At 36.5% G+C, this 23852-nt stretch overlaps 1 protein-coding gene across 2 annotated transcripts in view; it reads right to left on the reverse strand.

The window, feature by feature from the left end:
* The window catches only part of adam19a (ADAM metallopeptidase domain 19a), a 116173-nt gene extending 93909 nt beyond the window's left edge, over positions 1-22264 (reverse strand). Inside the window, exons 1-2 of one of the 2 annotated variants that reach the window (XM_055056492.1) lie at positions 22064-22146; positions 2880-2967 (exon numbers count right to left, since the gene is read on the reverse strand). Coding sequence is in view for 1 of the 2 variants with exons in the window: in XM_055056491.1 (XP_054912466.1) it covers positions 22064-22190 (127 nt within the window). In the remaining variant the exon portion in view is untranslated. Of the gene's footprint in view, positions 1-2879; positions 2968-22063 lie in introns of both variants that reach the window. The other variant, XM_055056491.1, reaches the window with a different exon arrangement.
* Between the last annotated feature and the right edge of the window lie 1588 nt (positions 22265-23852).

Below are 23852 nucleotides of genomic sequence, written 5' to 3' on the forward strand. Positions count from 1 at the left end.
TCTGTGCAGGAGGGTTTTCAAACACTGACTAAACAGCAGCTGGTGGGAGAAGAAGGGTTTAGGGGAAAAGTAATATCTAAAAAATCCTCAGGTAAAATCAGTAAAGTTAAAGAAGGAAAATTTAATCCTTTTTAAATAATGGTTAACTTTACCACACCATCAATGATTTAAAAAACACTCTCAGTCTGTGTCTGATCAAGAGGTGTCTTTTCACCTCCGATTAAGTTTTTAACTTTTTTACAACAAAAAATCTGTGTCCTTCCTGCTCCCTCATGTGTTTGTTGGGGGTAGTGTGTGTGCGTGTGTGCATGTGGTAGTAGGTGGAGGGAGGGGGAGAAGGGCAAGCAACGAGAACCAAAGGCAGCAACTCAAACCCACCAGCTAATGGTGGTTTTGCCAGTAAACAGAGCTGGATAACAGGTGGGAAAGTACACTGAACATTTCTTTTGAGAGAAAATGTCAGTTAATTGCTAGCACAGAGACCCAACATTTAAAATCTACAGCTGGAGAAGTACAACTGAACATGTATTGCTGTTGCTATGCCAACATGTTTTCAATCTAGAAAGTTATTTTTATTTTTTATTTTGCTGCATTTTGCTTCAGGCTGAAAGGTGAGCACATATAAAGGTTTCAAAAAGCATATTTTCACTAAAATGGTTTGACAGTGCAAGGTGACACAGTAAGAGGTTGAACTCTTCTAAATCCAGAATATAAATAACAAACTAAGGTTCTGTATTATAAAAAAGTATTTAACATTTTCCCCTACACAGTTGCAGGATTTGAAAGATCCTGTTTTTTTGTAAGACATCTTTAACGTAGCTGCTTCTGGTTGCATGAATCACAAAATGAAAGCAAAACTAGAACTGCAAGTCCCCCTACAATGTCCCACCTTTATATAACTTTATAGCAAGTGCCAGTCTTCACAGAATTTTTTCTTTTTGTTTAGCTTCATTTCTACAATATTGTCAAAGGATGTAAAGACATTTGATCCTATAAGGAATCCAGATATTAAAAAGGTGCTGTGTATCTTCCCAAAGTGAACACTCTCTACCAAAGCATCATCCAGTCTCTGTCACCCTGCGACTCCAGGCTTTTATGATGAGTGTTTGTTTATGTTTTGTTTTTTATCTATTGGGACTTTTATTTTGTAATGAACAAAGAAGTGGGTTTTGGTTTCTCTGTTGAACAAAAAATGTAATGTAAATAAAAAAATTTCACCTAAAGTTGTCTGAAAACATAAACATTAAGTTTTTTTTTCTGTAAATTAATAAATAATAAAAGTGTATTAAAAACTTGGAGTTGTTTTGATATACAATAAAGCATATGAGGTATAACCTGTCAGGGTTCTAAAGAAACCCAGACCGCTTCAGTCTGAGCCTTAAAAACAAAACAAACAAAAAAAAAAGTTTAAACCAGCACAATTTGCTAATGGTAAAATGTAAAGCATACATGTCTTGTTGTTGCTGTTGAAATAATTGCTAATTCCTTTACTATTTGCAGTACAGAGAATTTAAGATAATTAGGGTAGGGCTCATCATTTTCACTTCTTGGCTCTTTTTAGTTCTAGTTGTTTTGCATCAAATATTTCAGATGTGAAATCACTGTGTACCTGCCAAGAGACGTAGCTGTGAAGGGGCAATCTGAAAGTTACAAAGAATAAAACAGATTACTGTACATCATCTTGTTGTAGATAAGTCAGAAAATCTGTCAGTTTTTGAAAAATGCACTAAAGTGACTTAAGGCTCCCACATATCTGAACATATTGTGCATATTCTAAGAAGCATGCACACTGTCCACATATGTTTGAGGTTTCATAGTCAAACATACAGATTTCCTACTTTTCTCATGATAAAGTCCTTCATTTCCCAGAATCCAAATCTACAAAACATAAAATTGCATCTTCCTGTGCCTAGCAAGCTCGATGAACTAGTTGGGTGCCTAATCTCTTCACGAGAGCAGCCAACACGCACCTGTCAGTGTCACGTTCTTGCAAATAGTTGCGCCAACTCTGAAACCTATCAGATTGTTATTGAATATTAAATTGTTCCACCTAAACACTATTTCCCACCGGGAAGTTTATTGTGTGACACCAAGTATGTATGCAGTCGAACAAATGAATCTTTGCGCTGACCTGTCCAGTGGATATCTGGATAGAGTAAACCTCAGCAGAGTGAAGTACATCCAAGTATGTTGTGGTCGTTGAGGGAAGCCCTGCAACAGCACAGCTTTCACATGAGCGTTTCTGTTTTCTTTAGCTATTCGTGTTCATTTGGTTCATAGAGAATATTGCTTTTTAACAATGCATTTTCTTACCTTTGTCGTTTGAAATTATGTGTTATAAATACTGATATCAACATGCTATTATGTTATATTATGAACTATTTTAATGTTTAGCACCAGCTTACTATCTTGATTATCAAACATTAGTATTCAGATGGCATAAGAGAATAAAGGGGCAAACTGAGTGTCATCTTGGAACGATCAAAACTGATTCATTTACACCAATTATGTCCTCTTGGGACTGTTTTATCAAAATATCAATTATTTTGACAATCTCCATTTGGGTCCAGAATCTCAGTACAAAAAAGCCACAATTTATAGATGAATGAAAACATATTTTTAATTTTTATAATATCAGTAGAAAATACACTTCTTTTGAAATACCTTGAAAAAGTTCAAAGGGTACAAATATTTTTTTGAAATGCACTGCAGAATCTATGTTTAATGTTCTGTACTATATCATTCCATTACTATCTAGTTTTCAAAAATTTCTCTCAAGGAAGCTCCTCCCCTCTAGTTTACTGATAAAATCACAGCTGATGGTCCATTCAGCTCAATCTTCATAAAAGCTAACTAAAAGCTGAAAATAAATGACTCACTTATTGGGAAACCTTTTTTTCTGGAAGTGCTCTTTTACATCCATCCCACAGGATTGGTCTGAGTGGATGAAACAGGGAGCAGGGCTCTCTACAGGAAGATTACATTAGCACAGATAAATCACAAGCTTTCTTTAAACTCACAAAACACTTCTCTGCATATTCAATTTGAAAGAGAGTGATTCATAAGCATCGAGGTATGGCTCAGTGTGCTTTCAATCATAGATAACCTCAGGACATTATCATTAAACTGCAGAATTAAAAAACAGAACATATGAAAAAAATAAAAAAGGCCTGTTCAGAGCTTTTATTTCAGCTTCAGAGAACATTCAAAGGTTCATTTCTTTTCATGTCTGCCAAATCAGTTTAGTAACCCACAACAAAGAAGGTGTAAGGACAAACTAACAACTTAGTTTAATGAAGGCATTGAAGAAAATCAGTTTTTAAAATATGTATATTAAAATGTCTGCTACTAAAGAGATAGTATTAAAGAAATGCTAAGTTAACTTGACAGTAAAATTACAAAGTGTTAGTAGCATTTCCCCACATAAATCATCCATCCACCCATTTTCTTACACCCATGGGATGGGGAGGGGTGCTGGAGCAGTAAGACATTTCGGGTGAAAGGCGGCCACATGAATCAGTATAAGAATTTCAGGATCATAATTTATTGGCCAAGGTTAATACAAAAATAAAACTTTGTCTTGGATTTTAAGTGTGTGGGTGTAGGTGTGTGTGTGCGTGCATTTTACGGTGGAGTATCTGACCACTCAGACTCTAAGCTCGAAGGTGTTCATTGTCGTCATCAGACACAGCCAAATAATGATCTATAGCACCAAGCTGAAGGTAAAAGTCTAAACAGTTGGTGTCCAGCATGTGTGGCGTTTGCAGAGATGTTAGCTGCTGAAAGCACTGTTCTTAAAGAAAAATCATAACACACCATTGCATAAGGCAACGAGCATTTCTAATCTTATTCTACCACATTTAAACTTTTGTCATGAATAATTAACATTTCATAAATATGTTGTTCTTCTTGAGACATAAGGAACACAGTACCTCAGACTTTTTTCTTCCTTTTTTAAAAAAATAGAACGAACAACATCAATACAAATCAAATAACCAAACATGGGGAACAAACAAGCAAAACAAACATAAACTAACAAACATGTAGGTACAGTATATATTCAAAACAAAACACAGAACATAGTCAATTGGTGTCACAACAAAAATTAAATTGATTAATATTTGAATTAGGATATCCTTTTTTCTTTTAATCTTGGCAGTTATTTTCTAATTTGAATGATTTTTCTATTCTCTTATTAACCAGGCGTCAGAGATATTTTCAAAAACGTGGAAAATGGAGAGAAGTAAAAAAAAAGAAGACTGCGAGGAGAGAAAGACAGGTGAGACTGAACGTCACGGGACAACTGGAGGCTCATCATGGCGGAGCCCTGTCGCTAGAGGAAAATGAATACTCCGAAAGAAAAGAAAGAGGGTAAAAATAGAAAGAGGAATAATTTACAATTACACACTGCGAATCCCCACTTATCATTCTGGATCAACTTGAACGCCACCTGAACAAGTGTTTCTACAGCTGTGCGCCATGAGTCCTGCACAGAAACAAGCACAACGGGACTGGTCCACCGAGACAGACGAGGCAGCAACTACGACTACTGAGGTCAGTGTACTCAAATCCATAAACAACAAACTATCCATCCTTAAGTATTACACTCGAACATTAAAGAAATTAAAGCTAGCCTTGAATTTACCCAGACAGCTCGAAAAAGTCCAAAGTGAAAATAAAGAAATCAAACATGCTGTCAACGCTCTTACCTCCCAAGTTGAAATCATCTCAAATGAAAATAAAATAATGAAAGAAACCATACTGGATCTGCAGAGCTGTAGCATGTGCAACAATTTAATATTCCGTGGAATACCAGAAAATCCCCAAGATAACCCACAACAATCAATTAAAGACTTCATGTAATCTGCACTCAAACTGTCTGGCTCCCGGTCCACCACATCGGTGCTAAAAACTCTTAACAAACCGAGACCCATTGTAGCCAAATTGGATCATTTTAAGCAAAAGGAATTCAAAAGTCGTGGAGGGGAATTAAAAGGAATATCAATATCAAAAGGAAGTCCAGGAAAGGCGAAAGAAACTTCTCCCACTAGTCAAACTGTTTTGTGAAAAAGGGAAAAATGCTTCACAAACTGTGGATAAACTATATGTTATTCTTCTTGAGACATAAAGAATACAGAATAGACTCTCAAGATGACCTATTTGAATTTTGATATAAAATAATGCCACCCAGGTAAATGTAACTTTTCTACATATACACATTCAACATTCCTAAAATCCTGTCATATAAGCAAAAGATAAAAGTAAAAATGACTGCTTTTTTGTTTCCAAAAAAGGCAGAAAATCACTTTTGACAAAAAATGACTTAGGCCATTATTTTAGGAATGTGACAATATGTAACTATATGGACATTTTGTATGTTTAATTTTGTGAAAATTCATCCCATCTAACGGTTCAGCTTCAACAACAATGTAGCTATTATTACAGGTGGCAACAGAACTTTTCATATTTATTAATTCTTCACAGTCTCACCAAAACCCTCACAATGTCCTGTGTATGAAATGCTGTTACTGCAATAGGGCAGCCTGAACACACAATGTTCCCAGAATTCACAATGTGTTTTTATTAGCATAAGAGGACCCTGTAAATTGCTCTAACTTAATTTAATTCAGGGCACTTTAAACGCAGAAAAGTTTTTTATTTAAAAATGTTTTCTCCATTGATCTTCGAAGTCGATGCATAAAGTGTTATTATTGTGACTGCTCTCTAAGCAGCACTCTGCCATGTGTAGTCCTGGCAGTCAAATAAACCCGACAAGTTTTAAAGCAGTTAAGAAGACGAGCTAGATGTTTACTGTTACTGTTGTCATCGGCTTCTATAAATCAAATATATCATCAGATTAAAAGCAAGTTTGAAAATATGAAATGAAAATAACCTTTAATCAGGTATTAAATATACTTTTCATTAGGCCCACATTTCTGTATTGAAAACAAACTTTTAATTGGTCTGATTTAATTTTCTAATCCTAGTAATTATTGTCAGCTATAAGCAGGAAATCCCCATAATTATCAGAAATAAAGGCTTAGAAATATTTTCATTATATGTGAATAGTTTCACTTAGCAAATTAAGTTACAGAAATAAATTGTTTTTATCTAAATCAATTGTTCATTTAAGAAGGTGAGTAATGTGTAATGTAGTGTAGATAAAATTCCCTGTTAAGCCCTTGTCTAGATGTCATTGCCACCATGTCGTGTTCCAGTGTTACCAGTGTCTGATTGCTCAGCTGTGCTGCCTGAACTTTTGTACACCTTGTTTATTATCATTAAAACCATAATTCTTGCACCTCAACCCTGGGTCCAGCTGCATCAGTCCTCATGACACCTCATTCATGACACAAAGTGCATCCATCAAAGTGCTTTAACAATAATGGGCAGCATAGAAGCCATCACAGGCTTCCTCCTTATTCCGTTCAGGTGTGCAACTAGAAAGCACCAATGACCCTACCCCCATCCAATACAATAAACCATTGTTTTTTGCTGTTTCAGCATGCTTTGTGCAATGTGGGCCTTCACAACAGCTTCAGCCTGATATGAATACATGAAACATTTGGCTACTAATAAGGGTGGACTTCTCTAAATTGACTTTTTAAATCCTAGCACAAATAGCTTTATTTCTCCAGGTTGGGGAAGATCACCTGCTTTCAGCCACACAGGCAAAGGTCACTATTAATCGTTGATAGCACTGAAAGAAATACAGGAAATGTCAGCAGCAGTTGGTCTACAATGGCTGCAGGCACAAAGGGGAAACATTTTTGTGACATTTCTGGAAAAGAAAAGGAAAAAATGATAAATTGAGTGGAGTCGGGAGAAGGAAGAGTGAATACATATATCTAAAGTGACTCATGATGCCAACCTTTCTAACATGCTAACCTTTTGGAACTGGCTATTTTGTTTGTGATTTGATGCTTTTTTAAATTTCTTTATCATAGCATTTTATACAGAGTGCAAAAAGTTAACTCCTTAAGACAAATACTCTCGCAAAAATACAGCAATACAAATTGCTAATCATTACATTATATTAAAAAGAAATAGTAGAATTCTGATGCCATGTCAGAAAAAAAAAAACTTTATCCATCAGTGGGAAGGAAAGATGGAATGCTGTATGATCAACCATCAAAAGACCATAAATTCAGTCAATCAACTCTAAAAGAAAATCCTAACAGATTATCTTATAAATATATAAGTAAATGCCCGATAATGCTGTGAGCTTGTAAATGACTTATTTTAGCAACATTGTTATCACATAAACATTGACAATGAGCTCAACTCTACAGGTGTGCATTTCAAATGAGGTTTATTAACTGAAGCGTGTTACTCTACAATGATTTACTTTGTAATTTCAAGATAAAATATGGTGAGAAGTGACAGTTGAGGTTTGAAAAACCAAAAATCTTTCAAATTAGATTATAGCACAACACAAAATCTTTGTTACACATTTTTTAAGAAGTTGTCAAACTGTGTATGGAGTTGCATAATATAATGTTGGACAATAATGTCATTACTTTATCCAATGGGGATGTTGTTTTAGACTCATCCACAGAAAAACTAAAACTAAAAATGTTCTCAAGCACTGACTGGAGGGTTTTTTCACTTCACTGAAATTGCTGGTATGAACCACTTTGATAAGAAACACTTTCATCTATGTTTTATATGTATAGCATTAAAACAAGTATGGGTTGCAAACTAAATAGATGATTTTGTGCATCTGTGAGTGCACTTCAGCTCCAACAATGATCAACTATCTGCCCGCAAAGCTTCCATCTTAACGTAAAGCCTGAGTAACAGTGCCCACTCACTCCACTTGAGCTTACATAAAACAATTTTAGTGGTTTTCAGGGAGCTCTCCGAAATGTTCAAAAGCAGAAGAAGTGAAACTATGTATACAAAACGTGTTGCATTTAGTTTATACACATGCAGAAAGGTCTCACGTTTGAATTTCTGTGTATGTTTTAAATCTTCTGATTTCATCTCTTTTTACTGGTTTAGACGAGGGCCTAAGGGGAGGGCCTACAATGTGGCCAAGAAAACATCTGCTTTCAATAGTCACTTATAGCCAAAACCAACAAACGACAGATCTGGAGAATGACAGTGCAGCCTTCTTTCTGAAGAAAACATTCAGACTGGCTAATAGCTTCAGCATACACATTAGAGGCTGGATGGGATGAGGTTCTCTATCAGGCCACTCGCCTTAAATGATCTACTGCGACTCACTGTGGCTTTGGTGTGTAATAAACACCAGGCAGACGTGATATCCAACATCAGAGTTAACAAATCACTTCTGCTCTTTGCCACAAATTACCTAGTTATAACAGCTGCACTGAGGCAATTAGATCAGCACGGACTCACAGTGTACACCAAAACTGAAGATAAACAACAATGGGATTTGGGAACCACATGAGTAAGAGTCAAATGCCAAGACCTGTCTTATTCATAAAAATCAGGCACAGTGCATAATTTTTATGCACTGTGGCCTCTGAGGATCCTATGAGAACCATAGGGTCCTCTGAGGACACATAGGGTTGTTCATAGGAATGGGGTCCTATGACCCCATACCACCAAACTCAGATGTTTAATCCATACACTTTTAAATTTTTTAGAAAAACAGAAAATAAGAAATTATTAGTCATGTTGCTTTCATTTTAAGTTTGTAATCCATGGAACCACAATCATCCATTGTCTTTACTGAAAAGCACCCATTCATTAAACTTGACTAGCAGAGCAGGAGTTTAAATTAGCTACTCAACCACCGCTGAGTTCATGAGAGGCTTGTTTTTTAAAAATCGAGAACTAAATATCAAACCTGGAAACCTGACATTGTAACGGACTGAATGTTATGTTTTAAATGTAATCTCTTCTCAGCTTGCGGGGGATAAAGAGAGACGGAGAGTAAAATGGTGAGTGGTTTTGAGTTGATCACCTGTTGTGGTTGTTTCATCTTTGTTGACCTTTGCTGTGGCTCATCACAGCCACTAGAGTTTCTGAACGTTCAATAAACAACAAACTTGAACTAATTACCTCGTTCGTTTACAGTAAACATCACAACAAACATCAAATATATTTGATTAAGTTTTAGCAAACAAATGGCTTCTACCACAATAATTATGTGAAATTAAATGAATTATATCCCATATTCAGAAGATTTGCCTTTACCTTTGCAGAACTCTTTGGTTCCTCCTATCAGTCTGTAGTTTCTCATATTGACGTCATCAAACCAAATTTGAGATCTACCATAACTGTAGTCAGTTATGGTAGATCTTTGTTTCTCTTGCAGACTTTCTCTTTCCAGTCGTTCGCCATCTGCTCTCACACAAACCTCCGCTCACCCCTCACTCTTACTCCCCCTTCCCCTCGCTCTCTCATCCATCCTGATGCCTTCACAGACAATGTGAAATCATACACCCTAATTTAAATCTCTAAACAGCGTAACATCCAGTAACATTTAGCACATACTGTAGGGTCGCTATAATATCCAAGTTTCGCTTCGCTTGAGTTCAATACGGTATTTTCGTCAAATGCGCATGTGCGCAGTTTTTCAGAAAGAGTAAAATCATTTGAGTAAACCTTTCACGCTCAAAATGGCAAGGAAAAATTGCACAGGAAAACGAAAATATGAAGATGAACACAGGATGTTTTTGACAGTGGGGGAATTTATATTTTTTTGTTGAACATAGTGGAAACCCATTCTGCCTTATATGTCAGGTGTCCTTGTCGAATTTTAAGGCTTCAAACCTTCAGCTCATTTCATTAAATAACACATGTAATGCGCATAATATACGGAGCCTCCGAGGGGACATGGGGATTTTTTCTTTCTTTCTTTTTTTTCCCCCTCGCAAGACGCAAAAGTATTGCGTTACCTCGCAAAAGTTTTGCGAGGTAACGCAAGAAAAAAAATTCCCCATCTCCCCTAGGGGGCTTCGTAATAATAAAAGAAAAAATGTATTGTAAATTGTTCACTTATTGTTTGTTTATTTGGTTAAACAGTTTGTTTGCATGAGAAAGTGCACGGTGTTCATTGTAGTGGTCCTTGTAGTGTTAAAATAGTGTGTGAAATTTACAAGAAATCTGGCTGAGCAAAAGTATGTGAGTATGAGGAAGGGATGGGTTGATGTTCATGTGTGCCCATGCATATGATGTGGCTCTTTGTGGTAACTTGGTAAAAAATGTGGCTCTTGGTCTTTGTCTGGTTGGCCACCCCTGATCTATATCTATGAAGTGACCCCATGACTGAAATATGAAGTGTGGAAGATAGTAGAAAAAGTGTGTGTATGGGGAGGAAGAATAATACTGTACATGGAAAATTTGTTACCTTGTAGAGAAATCAGTGGCATGGAGAGGGCTCAGGAGGAAGATATTAAGTAGATTCTAACAACTCAGGAAGCCAATCAGATATTTTTCATCCAATTTAAAACTGCCTTTACTTGCAGTGTTATCTTTCCTGAAAACAGATGGCTTCTGATATCTTTGCACTGACGAACTGAATCCTGCTCCATATCATGCAGACCCAGCTATACTTGGCACCTTTTTCCATGCTGCAGTCAGTCTGAGTGGAAGGTATGTTATAGCACAATCAGGGGCACAGGGAGTTGAAAAGACAAAAATAGGAACAAAAACTAATTTTGGCTCCAAACAATCACAAAAACAATCTCATCTTCATACAAATTATTTTATTTTCTAGCATTAATTTTTTAAAAGAACATTAGTAAGTGTAATGAAGAGATCTTCATTACTGAAACTATTTTATTCAAGGCATTGGATAGCAATTTAAAAAAACACTTTTGCACTTTGTCACTATGCACTTTATTTAGCACTGCACTTTAAGGGTAGATTTCTAAATGAATAACAATTTGCACACAGGAAATTTTAATTGCATTTATTGAGCATTTTAGTGATTAGTATGTAGCCTTTGTTCTGGGCTCTGCACAGCTGCTCCTCATTGGCCAGTTGAGGTAGTTGCCTGTGAAGGGAGGATAATTGTTACTCAGAGCAATGAACTACTGGTGGGTAAAACTAAGCAAATGTTGTGCATAATTTGTTAGGTGTGGAGTGTTAATATAGAGTGAGTCACCTGTCTTTTCTGTGTCCTCTCAGGGTGTTTGGACAAATACTGTCCCAGGGGTCCGGACATCAGTTATAGGTCCCGGGAGAGGCCATTGAAAAGAGTGTGGTGGGGGGTATTGTTCTATGGTGTTTTAGTAGGTGTAAGGATAAAACATACAATATATTTATAAAAATGAAGTTGATGTGCATTTTGTAAAATGTATTTTATTTAAATAGGTGGGGCAGGGTAAAGTGGGATTCCCCTGTGAATTTAAAGATGGTTTGGTCTGTCACAGCTGGGACTATTTAAGACTGTAGTTTTCACCTGTGATGTGATTGTGATGCTGGGAGGAATAAACTTGCTGTTCCATCTAACTCTGCCTCATCTCGTTCATCTGCACTGTAAAATTGAGCCGAAAAAGGCCAACGTTCTAAGATTCTCTTAAGGGCAAAATCGGGCCAAAATATCTTGTAGTGTGAACTGGGCTTTAAGGTCAAAACTTTGTAGAATGTTTATTTCCTCCAGCATGTGTTGCTGTTGGTATTAGAACCTGCTGCAGGTCCATTCTGGGCACTCAGAAGACACAGAACTGAACACACTGTTGTATTTGAAGGTTTATAGATTCATCACAGACAGAAGTACAACTTCTTTTATGTTTTTTTATGAAAATTTTACAAATCTGCAAGTCAGGGCTTCTATACTGAATAATACCTGGTACTTCCTAGCACAGGTCATGATCAGATTAACTTTGTGTCCTTATGAATGATACATTTGGATTATTTCATCAGAATACATTTTGATATGATCAAAGAATTTTGCACATGTCAACAGCTACTGTGAGGTGATGATGGACATTGAGTGTTTTTGGTCCCTTGAAATAAAAAGCAGACATGCAATAGTGTGATTTTTGTGAGATTTTCGAGGTTAAACTACTGCAAAGAAAATAAATAAAATAAACTACCTGTATGAGTTTTTACACATTTTACCAGGCATGCCAACATATTGATGAACATGTACTAGTTCCACTGGCAAATTACTTCACTTAACATTTTTTTTCCATGTGTAACATATCTGTAAATCCAACAGTGTACTATATTCTAAATCAGTTAAATGGTTTGTGACCAATAAGGTCAATGGGATACTTTTCTCAGAAGAAAGGTATAGCCAGTGAAGGTGCAGACTGACTAGAAGTTTGCAGTTGCGAGTGCTTTGTATTTATAGTGAGAAAATTTATATAAATATTTACATCAGTGAAAATATCTGAATGGCCATATAAAATGTGCAAGAGAGAACCAAAAAAAAAATTAATCAATTAATCAAGTTCTATAATTGATGAACCGATACCCTTCAGTTCATCCACCCATAGCTGGGGTTGGAGATCCGAAGCAAGGGAATTATAAAATACTTGGTGCCGTGCAGGTCATGGAATGACATAAGTCAGATCAGAGTGGGACAAATTGTTGGCTGAAAGGAGCCTCCTACCAGCCTGGCAGGAGAATCAGAAGTCTGCACGCACAAAAATGCAGTCTTTCCTTGGGCTCTAGGCCTTCAGCTCGCCATCAAAACCTGAATAATAAAACAGGACCATTTTCTCAATATGCAATAGTGTGATTTTTATATATATATATAATAAAAAAATTCTAGTGCGCACACAAATTCAATAAATGGCACTCTTTGCACTATAAATAATTCCAAACAATAATTTTCAGTCAATAAATATAAATTACATCCATGACAAAATCCAATAAATATGCACCATATAAATTAGTTGACATGAAATGTAAAAAACCTGACATAAACAAGTTCTCAATAAATATTTAAGGCATCATATTTTTCACCAAATGGGTTATTCAAAGCTAGTAGAGGCATCTTGATTTACATAGTCAGTAATTTACTAGCTACACAAACAAACAGTGACATCAATGAGCCAAAGCTAAGTCACACACAGAAACACTCACCAATTCCTCAGTTTATATCTCACACAACCAGAGTTTTTCCATCTCATCTCAGGTCACAGTAGTTGGCTCCTATAGTTCAACATATTTATATGAGCATCATACAGAATTAAGAAGAAAAGAACGACAACGCTTCACTGACCTGCAGCTCTGCTCCTCCCAATGCATCCTAATCTTTCAAACTTCCCAGCTCCAGCTAATACTGTATATTAAAACTATCGTGAAATTTGGGATAAACGGGACAGGGAGTGGGAAAACCCAGAGCATGAGGGAATGGAAGTTAAAATTTACACCCAGCCATGCTATAAGTGAAAGTACAATTTTGTCAAAATTAAGGAATTACTGACTCAAAACAAGCCTCTATATTTTGTTGAAAAGTTACTTATGTATTAGTTTTGTCTTATTTGAAGCATACTAAGATATTTGCACAAGAAACTAAGCACAGACTTTGAAAAATTTTGTGTTTTTGCAGTTGTAACAACTTTAGAAAATATGCTTTTATTTATTTTTATCATAATGTTTGAAATTCCACCAAATCCTGATTAATTCTGAAGAATCTTATTTTTCTGTTATATTTTAAGAATTTTATTATTTTACTTATTTTGATAAACACCATTATCTGTACTGTCACCTTAAGAGAGTATCTTATGACATCAGTACTGTACTACCTTCAGTTGGCGCTAGGCTGCCTGAAAAGAGGTAGAAAATTTTCTTTGCTTTTGGTTGAGCTCACATTTTATGAAATATTTGAAATAATTGTATGTACATGCAGCTGTGAATGTCTATTTGTTTTAATACAAACAGAGGAGCATTCTTTCGGACGAGTTAAGAACATTTTACTTAAATGTTAGGGCAGATATTGTTATTAGTTATGAGTTAGTCACAGGGTTTCTCCATGTGCTTATCTGCTAGGGGAATTCTGGCTCCTGTGAATGGAAGAGCTGCATGTTAAAAGGCATTTTTATTTCTTTTAGTCCAGGTATGTGTATTTGGTTGTTTTGTTCCACAATGTTCAAACTGGTTGTATTAAGGGCACAAAACATCTGTGATATGTGATTATTTCAGTTTTTATTTTATTTTCCAAGAAATCAACTTTTTTTATTATTGTAGATTTATTTCCAAGTACTAGCTTCAGTTGGCGCTAGGCTGCCTGAGAAGAGGGAAATTCCGGGTCGTGTGAATAGAAGAGCTGCATGTTAAAAGGCATTTTCATTTCTTTTTGTGCAGGCCTCTGCCAGTAACCTGCATCCTTGAGGTCTTAAACCAGCAACTCCTGTGATTCGACTCCCTTCTTCAATTGAACACAACGCAGAACATATCAAGGTTAACCAGTTGTATAAGACTAGGTTCCCAGAAAAGAACTCTTTTAGTATACACCGGTTACACAGTGTAATGGAATACTTCTGTCGCTCGATTCCAGTTCATGTCAAAATATAAAAGGCAAACCACACAGTGTATTACTCACACTCTCAACATGTGTAAGCATGTGCAACATCTGCTTGGAGATGTTCTACTGTGCTATTGAGTTATGGCCATCCCCTAAAGCACCTTTCTTTCTTACAAGCAGGATGATTGCTTACCTATTCCAAGGAGAACTGCACTCACATTCACTTCACGGGATATCATATCTAAAAAAAAAACACTCCATCTCTAACTTAGTCTTCATAAAAAATTAATGATAAAGAATGATATTCATTCTGTGTGTGGAATAAAGAAAATTACAAATATACCAAGAGTCAGAGGCAGTTTTAGCAAAATGAGGTATAATACTTTCGAAAGGGAAGAAGGAGGACTTTATAACTGGACAGATGGAAAGAAAAAGAAAGCCAGTGCATGAAAAATGATAGCACAATGTTTTAAAAGACTGCTAGACATGACTGGTTTCTTCATGTTAAAAAATCCTGGCAGAAAATGAACGCCCCTTCTCCATAGTCTTACTTTTATATATGTAAAAGATAAAATTTAAAAATGTCTTCAAATATTTGTTGAAACTGTCACTATGTTGTGGGTATGTTGTGAGTATGTTGTGTTGTGCTGTGAAAGAATCAAGCTCCTGTCTTCTGTCAGTGCTAACTAAAAACCATTCATAGCTGGTGGTTGTGATAAGTGCTGGCATTCATTAGCACATTTAGCACGAGGTTGACTGACCTCGTGAACGTAAAATCAGAAAATCAGAGATCTCTTTCTTTTCCCAGATTATCTGTTTCACATTGTAGCATAATAAAAATAATCTGGTGACAGTTTTAACAAATATTGTATGTAAAAATATATATATAGCTTTATGAAAGCCGTCCAAACAGTATAGCTGCAGTACTCATTGGCAGTGTGGTCCTCACCTAAGTGAGGTGAATCCAGGTGGGAATGTGGGCGATCTATGAGCGCACTGGAGCTGTGGTCGACGCTCTGATGATGTCATCTGGCGTGCGCATCCTTGAGCAGTCATTTTCTCCAAAATCTCTTGGTATATTTGTTTGTTACAGAACGCACTGACACTGAAATAGCTTCTTAAAAACAATAAAAAGACTTTGATTGCTACAATCCCAGTGAACATTTTCTATTTACAATTGATAAAGGTATTTATTACATTATCTTTCCAAAACATGAAAACATAATTAGTATAATTTGTAGTAATTTTTACATTGTCCTACCTTCTTGAGAACTACCTGCATCATTCCAAATCAGAAACAAACTTCTTCATTTCAGGAAAATAATTTTTAGATCTAAATATGCTGAGGGGTAGGGATCATTTCAACCTTAACTATACAGTACAGACCAAACGTTTGGACACAACTTTCTCATTCAATGTGTTTCCTTTATTTTCATGACTATTTATAAGGCAAGAAAGCCACTTATTAACCTGACAGGACACACCTGTGAAGTGAAAACCATTTCAGGTGACGACCTCTTGAAGCTCATCAAGAGAATGCAGAGTGTGTGCAAAGCAGTGATCAAAGCAAAAGGTTGCTACCTTGAAGAAACTACAATATAAGAAACAACAATAAAGTTGTTTTACACTTTATTGTTTAGTACATATTTCCACATGTGTTAACACTTCTCTCTTCTATCTCGCCTCTCATAGCCATGGATTTCTAAGTTGTTGCCACAGTAAATGAACAGCTAGGTGAGATAGATTTCCTCACATCTCTTTCCTTTCTTGAACTTTTCCCAGCATTGAAACTGATATGCATCAGTTTGGAGCACTCAGAATGGAATTAGAGGTTTGGCTGTCCCTGTCCTGATGATTGTTTGAGTTTAGATCTCCTTTTCTCAAACCTACCATCTGTGCTATATGAGAGATCCTGAAAAAGGATATTGCTGTTTCTAAAAGTTAGAAAAGTTGGACAGAAATACCAGCCTGGCTTCTCCAAACTTATGCTGAATATGCTTTAACTGGGTTTTTAACTGAGTGAAAACCTGCTTATTAGCAACTGGTTCAAATGTAAATGATGATAAATAAATCTGTTTGCTCCAGTTCTCAAAAGGTTTCTAAAACTTGGGTCAAAGGTCATTAGTTTATGATCTTCAGTTTCTTAAAGAAAATTTAAGAAACTGTAGCATTTCGAATCACTTAAGGGGCAAGTGATACTCTGAAATAATTCATAATAATATAACAAGTATATGAGTATATGTTTATTTGTAGTTTTTGGAGTTAGCAAAGTAGAACATAAGACAGACACTAAACCAGTTTGTGTAATGGGTATATCTCTTGATCTGTTTCTCTTCAGAACACATCGTGAAAGTGTTTGGGAGTAAAATAAATCTACATTGCTTGTATGAATGTATGTGTGAATGGAACTGACAGCTTTAACAAGAATTTCAAAACTAATATGATACATATTACATATTGTGTTACACCAGTAGATCATTAATACTTGGATTATAAAAGAAATTGTTGATTCTTTCCATCATCAAAATAATATAAAAAACCTACAATACAGTTTTCAAACTATAAAGTACTTAAAAGTATGTTGTGTTTTTAAAACAGTCATATGTCTCACAAGTGAATCACAAACAGTAAAGCAACAACTGGCATTGAGTTAAGTTTAATTTAATTAACCCAGTGATCAGTCCTGGAATGAACATCTTCTATTCTCTGTTATAATCTATGTGCCAGCAGTTGCATGCTGATCAATCAAATTAATGCAGCATGGGCAGAGATATATATAAGTAATAACACAAAGGGCGTTTTAAAATTTATTTTACCCCTATTATTGCTCTTTTAGCATAACACATTTTTTTAAATTTAATATTGCTCTTATTTACAGTTGTATGTATTTTCCTTTAGACATGTTTTTCTGTCATTTGTTTGTGAGAACTGACAAGTTATATTGTTATATTTGGAAAACAAAAGTCACTACTAAGTAGCTTCTTTGCTTCTTGTAATAATGAGATCAGTGCATAAGAAGAAACATTTATTTTTGAGTTCCTAAATTAATGGTTTATATATCAGTGGTTTTCTATTCAGTTTAATCCCTCAGCATCTCTGGGCTGATTGATTGTGGTTTGCGCTCTTACAGAGCTGTTGCTGTATATGAGAATTGTTCAGGATGGTGCATTATTACATTTTACAGCTGCCTTGATCAAAAGGTCCTGAATGCAATCGTACATAATCATTGCTATTCTTGGATATCGCAGTATGCCTAAATATGACCCGTACTGATTATTTAGTTTTCAAACAGTCCCTGAATGCATCACTGTAGTCAATCCCCCTGTACAGAGTTATAAATTGTAATAACATCTGTAAGACATGTCCTACGTGAAGCAGTTATATTCTCTTGTTCAGATGTATAAGTTTAGTTTTTCCTCCTTTTTTAAAAAAACAAAAAAAACAAAAAAACACTGTAGTATAGTACATTACTTCCATGGTTATCTTTAAAAAATACTATTTTTTATTTTTACTTTTATTATGACCATGCTTTCAAAGAACTCAACTTCTACTTGTCCAGCCAATGCTTTGTCTCAGATGTGCTGCAGCTGACAGCAGTGAAGGTAAGGAAAGGATATTTCAGCCATCAAAGAACAATAACTGTTACATGTCTGAACTTTGGACTTTGCTTGCTGCACAAGCAACATTTCTGAAGATGTTGTGTCCTCACTCAGAACAGATGAAAACTACAAGAGTAATCCTCTCCTCCAGCTGCTACTGGCTGCCTAGCAACTAATAGTAAGAATATAAACAGCTAGCACTATTCAGAATAGCCTGATTTAACTGGTTATTGTTGCTGTAGCGGCGCAGAGGTTAAGCACAGCCCACAAAGGAGGCCTTAGTCCTTGGAAAAGCCCTTGCAGGTTCGATTCCTGGTCTGGTGACCTTTGTCACATGTCTTCGCTCTCTTTCAATACTCTATTTTTGTGTCACAGCACTTTCAAATACAGGCCACAAGAACCAAAACAAAAAACTAATAACCAATATTATACACTTTAAACCCTGAGAAAATGATAACTCTGCCAGGCATTGCTTCTCTGCTTCAGGTAAGCACCCTGCCACTTTGCACTTCATCACTATCACCATCACATGACAAAACAAACACCATGGGACTAACACCCTCCCCACTCCAGACACACAAGCATAAACAATAAAATGATTGAAATAAACATCAGTTATTAATGCCAGCCCAGTATTTGTTAGTATATTTAAAAATTTGATATTTTGGTGAGAATAGGATAAATTTATAAAAAATAATTACTACTGCTAACAATATGGTGCCAGTCTTAGTGGGTCTAAGACTGGCAGCATATTTCTGAAATGTCATCTGGACAGGTTGACACAAGTTGGCAACATGAGCAACTTGTGTCAACATGTGCAAATTAATTAGAAAGTTAGAAATGTTTTTAACTGTTTTTTTTTGTTTAAAAATAAATAATAAAAGAATAAATAATAATATTCTGATCATAATTTCATTCTAAAAAAATCTAATATTCATCTAATAGTCATCATGCGATAAATGGATAGAGTCTCAGTGAAACAATATCTCCTTTTTAATTGAGTCATAAAATTGAGTAAATAATTCAAAATTTTCTTTTTAGTTTTTGCAAAATGGTCTGAGGCTGACTTTGCTGGGGATTGTGGGGGTTCACTGGAAGCTATAGTTTAAAGACACAACCTTTCTGCATGCACTATTTACCACAAGAGCTGAGTCTGAGGGTATTTAAGCCCTCACTCTCTTAGGATGACCAATCAATGTCATAAATGGGAGTTTTTTCCTTCTTCCCTTGGAGATTTTCTGTTCCTGCAATGTTGGCTCGCATGTTACACAGAGAAAAAACGAAGGGCCTATTGAGTTACCCTCCCATAAGCTCTTATTTTGGGTTCTGGTGTTAGTTCAATGAAGCTAAAAAGTACATTAAAGTTTCCTGTTTCCACTCAACAGACACAAAGGTCACACATTAAAATCAGATGCTATCAGCCCTCCTTTGAGCTGAGTGTGGCTTGTCCTTTTGCTCTTCCTCCAGGGAGGAGATATAATCAAACCATTGATGTCTGTCTCCATGAGGCAGAGATCACATCCTCCACATTCAAGTCTCCGGGGACGAACTCTGCTGTGAGCTGAAACTATTTGCTTACAGCCTGCTTCCTGTTAAAAATAACACCGGAAAATGTATTAAATGTCATAAAATTAATTTGTTCAACATGCAAAGCAAACTGATGGAAGTTCACTGACACTACAGGTTTAGTTGTTTTTATCCAAGACCTTATTAAGCTCATTACGGTAGTGACAGAGTGAACCAGACAGTGAATCTGCATGGACTGATATCCTTTTATTCTGGAGCAGTTGAACCTGAACTGTGGCTGGTTATTTACAGATTAAAAAACCACTTGACAAAATGCCTGTGTATCCCCAGGCTGGTTAATGCATAAAATGATGACAAACGCTATATGTTTTCAAAATTCAAGCTTATTCAAGCTCTCTTTTATTACAAAATGAAAGCATAGTGACAAACTCTCCGGAAGCTCTCCATCTACTGTACACACTGAAGATTCACTAAGCATAAACATTACAGCAGGAAACTGGATAATGACCAGAGGAGGCCACGCTGCACACCAGATGAAGTTTGAAAACCCTTTCTGAAAGATGTACAAGTAAACACACAAAAGCTCTACCATCAGCAATATTTTTGCCAGCTACACAGCAAGTCCCTGTTTACTACCGCCAGCATCCCCACAAATAAAAAAGCCTTCAACAGTTCTCAAAGGCTGCCAGAGAGATTTCTGTGGGCTAGGAGAACAAACCCCGCGTTCCAAAGCATGTGGAGCCCATCCTCTGGCCGGGCTGAGCGCAGTTGATGCTAAATGGACCATACTGCAGGCAGATACTGTAGAGAAAACTGCTGAGCACAAGTTCATACAAAACCCAAGAGAGTGCATGAGGAGTTCGGAGGGCTTTTTAAACCTTTATGATGACATGGCCAAGATTAAAGAAAAGTAAAACTGACAAGTAGAAAGCAGCATGGGGGCTGGGAGATTCATAAAGGTCTTCATTCATTTTCAATTCACTTTGATTTAGTATATTAAATTGTCCAATTCCCAACTACAGTCAGCGCTGGCTTTAAACTCCTCCATTGTGAATAAAACACCAGCCAAAGCTGCAGCAACCCACTATGCCGTGGGCTCAGCTAAGGAGGCTTCCTGTTCCTTCGACAGCAGTTGACTGTCATGGCCAGAAGAGCAACAGAACACAAATTTAGGTCATGCTTAATAATTTATTACTTTCACTCAAGTCCCCACTGTTTGGACTTTATGGGTCCAGAACCTCAGAGTGTTTTCAGAGTTTCAGTTACGAACAGACGGCTGAAGGAAGGTCCCTCCCTGTCTTGCTTAAAAGAAAAACAAATCAAGCTGTATGGAAATTAAACAAGGAGAATCACTGCACAGTTGCATTGGACTCACCAAATGACCTCTGGAGACAGGGACCAGTCCCTCCATGGAGTGTGGCAGTGTTGCTGAGAGACTCAGCATTACAAAGAATAGCACAATGCTGCTGATAGGATATTTAGCAGCAACGCAGACTGCTTGGCCTCAGGCTGGTCATGCTTAACTACATCATATATACTCTTTTTTATTTCAGTAGAGCATATTGTTGGAGTGTGGTAAACGTGTGTTGTTTTCAGGTTCAGATGAATAGCGGGTCGTGATGCTGTTCAGTTACACAGTTAGTGTTGTCCTCTGAGTAAAGGGGGGAGCTGTAGACTACGGCATAGTTACCATACAGAAGTACAGAACAGAGACGTTGTAAACTTATAAAAAAGCAGAGCTGAAGACAAAATACATTTTCAGAGTTAGCAGAAATATCAGTAGATTCAATCAAAAAATGACCTCAGCTATATGGGAATCTGTGCTCCTTCTGGTGTGTCAGCCTCACTCTGAACGCTGCCTTTTATGGACACAGTGGAACGAAGCTGCCTCCTTATTTCAATTAAAAGAATAGTTCGTACGTTTGTAAAGAAGCGAGTTCTTTAAGGCATCTTTCATAAAGTCATTCAGTTGTTAAGATAATAATGACTGTTGTGTCTCTGGACGTTTCGAAGATGGTGACGCATGTTCAAGTCCAGGTTAAATTTGAACAGTATGACCGAAACCGAAACAGAGAACAAAAGTATCTGGTTCCCGTTTATAAACAAAATTGCTCATTTCTAAAAACAAAAAAGATGATATTATGGAATAAGTCTAAAGCGTAATTTTGCCATAACTGCCTAAACTTTTTAAAAACCCTCTTCCTCTTTGTGAAGCAGAGAGCGGCGGATGAAGACGGCAGCGGTTATTATGCGGTTATGATCCCGTTTTTCGGCCTCTGGTTGATAAAACCTGTCAGATTCTCGCGGCTTTCTGTCTTTTAATCCAAGATTTTCAGAACGAGAAACTTCGGACGCGCGCTCCGTTTGACCAAAGTTGGAGTCTGTCACTAAATCATTTCACCAGTTCACTTACTCTGTGTTTGAGCTACGCAATGTACTGCATACATCTAGTTGTTTTCACACTGAGCCGCGGAGCTCTAAAAGAAACTGCGGTTATTGAGAGAAGTTTTCCAGCAGCATATTCGCTCCTTTTCTTTACCTTGTTCTCCGGGCTCTCCATTGGTTCTTTCCAGTTGGCCGTTCAGCAGTAGAAAAAGCAAAAACAGCAGACGTCCATTTTTTGCCGGTGATATTTGGGTATTTTTCTGCCTGTGTTTACTGTACATCCCTGTTTCCCTCGGTGGCTCCCCGCCGGCAGTCCTCCCTTTCCCCGCCGTCGCCCGCTCTGCCTCCCTTTCGCCTCCGCCAGGCGTCAAACCAGGAGAAACTGCGACAGAGCACTTCCTCTGCGCAGCTTCGACATAAAATTCCTTCTCGTGTCAGTCTAATGAAAGAAATAGAAAACAAATAGATCCCACCAGCTTTGTCTCCTTTAAATGACATAAGTTTAGCTCTTCCATAAGCAAAGGGGGAGGGGGACGGACTTGATCATTCAATCATAACTAATTGTATTAGTTATTAATGGTAGTACAACCAAACGTTTTCAGCAATTGAGTCATTTTAAGTAACTATTTAAAATTATGATTGTTAGTTTTATATATTTGTACTTGTCAAGTTAATGTTGAATTATAATGTTATATTTATTTTATACAAGCCACTAAAAAATTATTTTCCAGCGTTTTCTGCATTCAGACCCCATAGGAGGAACATGGGTTGGAATGAGACACAAAGTTATAGAATTGTAAATGAAAATCTTTAAATGATTTACTGCTGAAAATAGTATTACTGTGTTTCATTGGGAGAGAAAGATGTGGGAGAGAAATCTCAAAATTCCAGTTCATTTGTCTGGCATGTAATACCAGCTAATATAAGATTTTTTTTTAATAAAATTATCCTCTAGTTTGCATGTTTGTCTTGTGTCTACTCAAAATCTATTACATAGAGATAAAACAATTTTGTTCACCAGAACCAGTTGTCAAAAACAGAAAAACATACCACAGATTAGTAGTTTCAGCTTTTCACCTACAAATTGACGGTGGATGCGAATTGTGACCACACCTGTTAGTGAAGAATCCAGGCCTTCTACAAAGTTAGATAAAACATTGATATGCAATATTCAGTTTATTATTAGAAGTAGTTTTAAAAAACACCAGCAGATAGCATCAAGTCATGCACTTGCTCCATTAACTTATATTGGATAAGTTTGTAGCGACAGTACATAATCGCTTGGAGTGTATCTTTGACTTAACAGCAATTTTTTATACCAATTTTTATAACAGTATGCATGTAGTGACAGTGAGGAATAAGACCTCCCCTTTAACACAAAGAAACTTCCAGCAGAACAGGTGTGGAGTTAATTTTGCACTTGTTTATTCATAGTAACAGCTAAGGAAACACTTCACTGACTTGATGTTTTTTTTTCTGCTTAACACATTCTGTTTATTGCTATTGTAAAGTGTTTCTTCAAAAACCTGGCTCAAGGCAAATCAAAGTTGTTTTTTACTTTCACTGAATGCAAAAGTATTTTAAGAACCTCATAGTTTTCTGCTTTATTTTAAACTGTACAATTGCGTGGAAAATATTTTAGCATGTTGTGCTCTTATTTTGAAATCAGAGTTAAGGTTCATGCTAATGCTGTGAATGTGTTTAACCTGACATCCATTTGTGCTGCAGAGAACAGGAAATGGAATGGTAAGTGTGGCCAATTGTACTGCCAGAGTGTGTGTATGAATGTGTGTCTGTATGAGTAGCAGTGTCTTCATGTGTTCCAGGTGTCATCTTTGACTCTGGTTGGTCTCATGTTCTTGCAACAAGCTGTTGTTGATACTCGAAGAAACAAGATAAATTATTGAAAAGGATTAACAGATGACAAGCAAAGTTCTGAATCC

The sequence above is a fragment of the Poeciliopsis prolifica genome, unplaced genomic scaffold (genome assembly GCF_027474105.1).
Source record: "Poeciliopsis prolifica strain line A6 unplaced genomic scaffold, Auburn_PproV2 SCAFFOLD045, whole genome shotgun sequence".
Taxonomy (NCBI): domain Eukaryota; kingdom Metazoa; phylum Chordata; class Actinopteri; order Cyprinodontiformes; family Poeciliidae; genus Poeciliopsis; species Poeciliopsis prolifica.